Genomic DNA, 3,334 nt, shown 5'->3' on the forward strand with positions numbered 1-3,334 from the left:
TATTCACATCCACAGCTGCCACATCATTTTCCCTGTTCAAGTTTCAATGTGCATTCATTTAGAGCTTATTTTTGATATCTAATACTTGGTCTAATTTCAAGTCAAGTCACATAGCAATTTATGCCATACAAGTTGCTTCAATGCAGTATGACAGTAAAACAAAACAATAATCTATAACTCTCTATAATGTCAGTGCAGTTAAATCCATACTATTACTGAATATTATTTGTCTTTTAAACCCCAACTAAAAGTAAGCCAGGTCACATGAATATATGATACTAACACAAATAAGAACATCCAACTCACACAAGTTTAGCCACAGCCAGCGCTCTCTCTGGATCGGCCGTTCCCTGAAACACAAGCACAAAATCGGGTTGTATTTTAAAACTAGATATGTACATTTTCTGAAGAAAATGTGAGTGGTGCTTGCCGTGGCAAAACTCGGCACTCGGTTGCTAGGGTGTGTTCTAGGTGGCTGCTAAGGAGTTGCTAGGGTCTTCTGGGTGGTTGCTTGGGCGTTGCTAGGCAGTTGCTGAGGTAATCTGAGTGGTTGCTAGGGCATTGCTAGGCGGTTGTTAGGGTATTCTGGGTGGTTGCTAAGGTGTTCCTTTATTTGACCCTCTAACTCTAGCACGTTCTATTCTATTTTAATTATACTTTATATTCTTCTTTGTTTTTATAAAAAAAAAAACACTAGCTTTCTATTTTTTCTATTCTATCTACTTGTTTTTCTTTGTGTGTGTGTGTGTATATGTGTGTAGTTTTGACTGCTTTTATTGTCCTCATTTGTAAGTCGCTTTGGATAAAAGCGTCTGCTAAATGACTAAATGTAAATGTAAATGTGTTCTAAGTGGCTGCTATGCGGTAGCTATGGTAACATGGGTGGTTGCTAGGGTGTTGCTATGAGGTTGATAGGGTACTGGTTGCTAGGGTACCTAGGATGGTTGGTAGGGCCGTTGCTAGGGTACCCAGGGTGTTTGCTAGGGTAATCGGGGTGGTTGCTAGGGTGTTGCAATGTGGTTGCTAGGGTACTTGGGGTGGTTGCTAGGGTGTTGCTATGCGGTTGCTAGGGTACTTGGGGTGGTTGCTAGGGCATTGCTAGGGTACTCAGGGTGATTGCTAGGGTAATCGGGGTGGTTGCTAGGATGTTACTATGCGGTTGCTAGGGCACTTGGGTGGTTGCTAGGGTGTTGCTATGCAGTTGCTAGGGTACTCGGGGTGGTTGCAAAGGTACTTGGGGTGGTTGCTAGGTTGTTCCTATGCAGTTGCTAGAGTACTAGGGGTGGTTGCTAGGGCGGTTGCTAAGGTACCTAGCATGGTTGCTTAGGGCCGTTGCTAGGGTACCCAGGGTGGTTGCTAGTGTAATTGGGGTGGTTGCTAGGGTGTTGCTATGTGGTTGCTAGGGTTACAATTAATAACACATTAATAACACAACTCAAACTATTTTTTTTTTATATATATTATATAAATTCAGCTGATAACATAGTATACACTCAATCTGAAATGCTCAAATGCATTCAACTTTAGCACATAACTCATCACACAGATATAAGTTTGTTAATAGTGTTCATCGTATGTTTTATTACGTCTTAAATTGATTTTTCTGTATATTTCTGCCATATGTACATTAACTGACAGTCACCACTGATAAGCTACCACTAAATATTGTAGAAACTTAATTTGCTGTAAAGTTGCTTTGCAATGATTTGTATCGTGAAAAGCTCTGTACAAATAAACTTGACTTGACTTGACTTGATATAAACCATAACATGCCCAATCTGAGACATGCTTTGAATAAATAAAAGTGAAGAAGTTCACATACTGACCATCTGAAAGACCACATGGCCCTTCTCTTTACTGCAGGTATGAAACATCACACACTCATCTGCAACAAAATCAGCCGTCTCCAAAACATCTGAAGACACATAAGAAGGTTTAGTAACCTCGTAAAGCCTGAGTTTTTTTTTTTTTTTTTGCTGTCATTCATATGGTAAAATGAACTTCTGGTGGCTTGTGATCAGTGAGAAATCAATGGGATCTTTATAACAGCACAGCAGATACTATACAATGATGATTGAGAGATGAACAAATAAACACTGCTCAAAAGCCTGATGATCATATTTGATACTCATATTTGAACAGAAAAAAAAAATTAAAGGATACTCAAGTAAAGCTGAGCTGCTTCAGTGCAATAAGCGTTTATTTTGAGATATTATTAACAATTAAACATTTATTTGTATGTTTACTTTTTTTTAAATCACAGCAAAAAGACATGTGAAGCACAAGCTGAAGGTGGACATTGGTACATTCACACTAAAAGAGTATAAACTATATCAACCAGATGACAGAAGGCATGTAGTAGGTTGTGTACAAAAGGTTTTTCACCAATATTTCATCATGTTGATCATTTAGAGGCCTTAGAAATGAAACAAAAATCAAAAATGATACAGTGGGCTTTATAGGGTTAATACATAAGTTGGTCTGATTTCTCACCACTTAGAGCAGCTAAAACATGTTAAATGTGCCTGAGTGACATACTGTATAATACAAAATAATGTACCGTTTACCACTCTCTCACACTGGGCCATTTTGATGTCAATCAGCTCCTGAAATACACAAGGGCTATGAGACCATGTGCACATTTAGCAGATTTCAAAGCAAGTGCATTAGCTTCAGATGGTGTGAAACGTGCCATGCTCTGGTGTAAATGTTCATCCTCACCTCACAGTACACAATATCTGCACCGTAGTCCAGAGCCAGCAGCCTCATGGGCAGAGAGCCCACCCGCACCATAGGGGCCAGAACAGTCTTTTGAGCAAAACACAACCTGCCCACACCGCTCGCCATGATCATCTTCACCACCCATCCACCAACAGCTGTTTATGAGGGCCAATGCAAATACTGAGATACGTCATGATCTTATAAAAACGGAAATTATCTGTGAAAGTTAAGTCTGTGAATCATTACTATCATACACAACAAGCATTTAAATGACACCCTCACATTTGTTACCCACTTATTTTCAGAAATATATTGCTAATAATACTAACCTTATGAAAATTTACTATGGTTGTACTACAAATAAAACAAAAACAAAAAAACATGGCTACTGTAGTTAAACCAAGGTAACCACAAATTAACCATGGTTCCCTTTCGATACTACACTCGTACTGCGTCTTGTCTTAAGGCCCCCTGGAAGAACTCCCGCTGGATGGAACAGGGCGTGGCCATGGGGATGGTTTTGCAGAAGGACAGTTGTCACGACAGATGCCTCCAACTCAGATTGGGGGGCGCTGTACGAGGGCATACCGACTTTCGGCCACTGGTCGAAAGC

General features: G+C 40.0%; 1 protein-coding gene across 1 annotated transcript; it reads right to left on the reverse strand.

Moving 5' to 3' along the window:
* Positions 1 to 232: 232 nt before the first annotated feature.
* LOC107679963 (tRNA-dihydrouridine(20) synthase [NAD(P)+]-like) lies at positions 233 to 3,021 on the reverse strand. The gene is made up of 4 exons (XM_016475695.1): positions 2,722 to 3,021; positions 2,561 to 2,606; positions 1,827 to 1,915; positions 233 to 350 (listed from the first exon to the last, which is right to left on the reverse strand). Exons 1-4 carry the CDS (start codon positions 2,851 to 2,853, stop codon positions 303 to 305), a joined length of 315 nt encoding a protein of 104 aa, XP_016331181.1. The 5' UTR covers positions 2,854 to 3,021; the 3' UTR covers positions 233 to 302.
* Positions 3,022 to 3,334: the final 313 nt, after the last annotated feature.

The sequence above is a fragment of the Sinocyclocheilus anshuiensis genome, unplaced genomic scaffold (genome assembly GCF_001515605.1).
Source record: "Sinocyclocheilus anshuiensis isolate Anshui unplaced genomic scaffold, SAMN03320099.WGS_v1.1 scaffold528, whole genome shotgun sequence".
NCBI classification, from domain to species: domain Eukaryota; kingdom Metazoa; phylum Chordata; class Actinopteri; order Cypriniformes; family Cyprinidae; genus Sinocyclocheilus; species Sinocyclocheilus anshuiensis.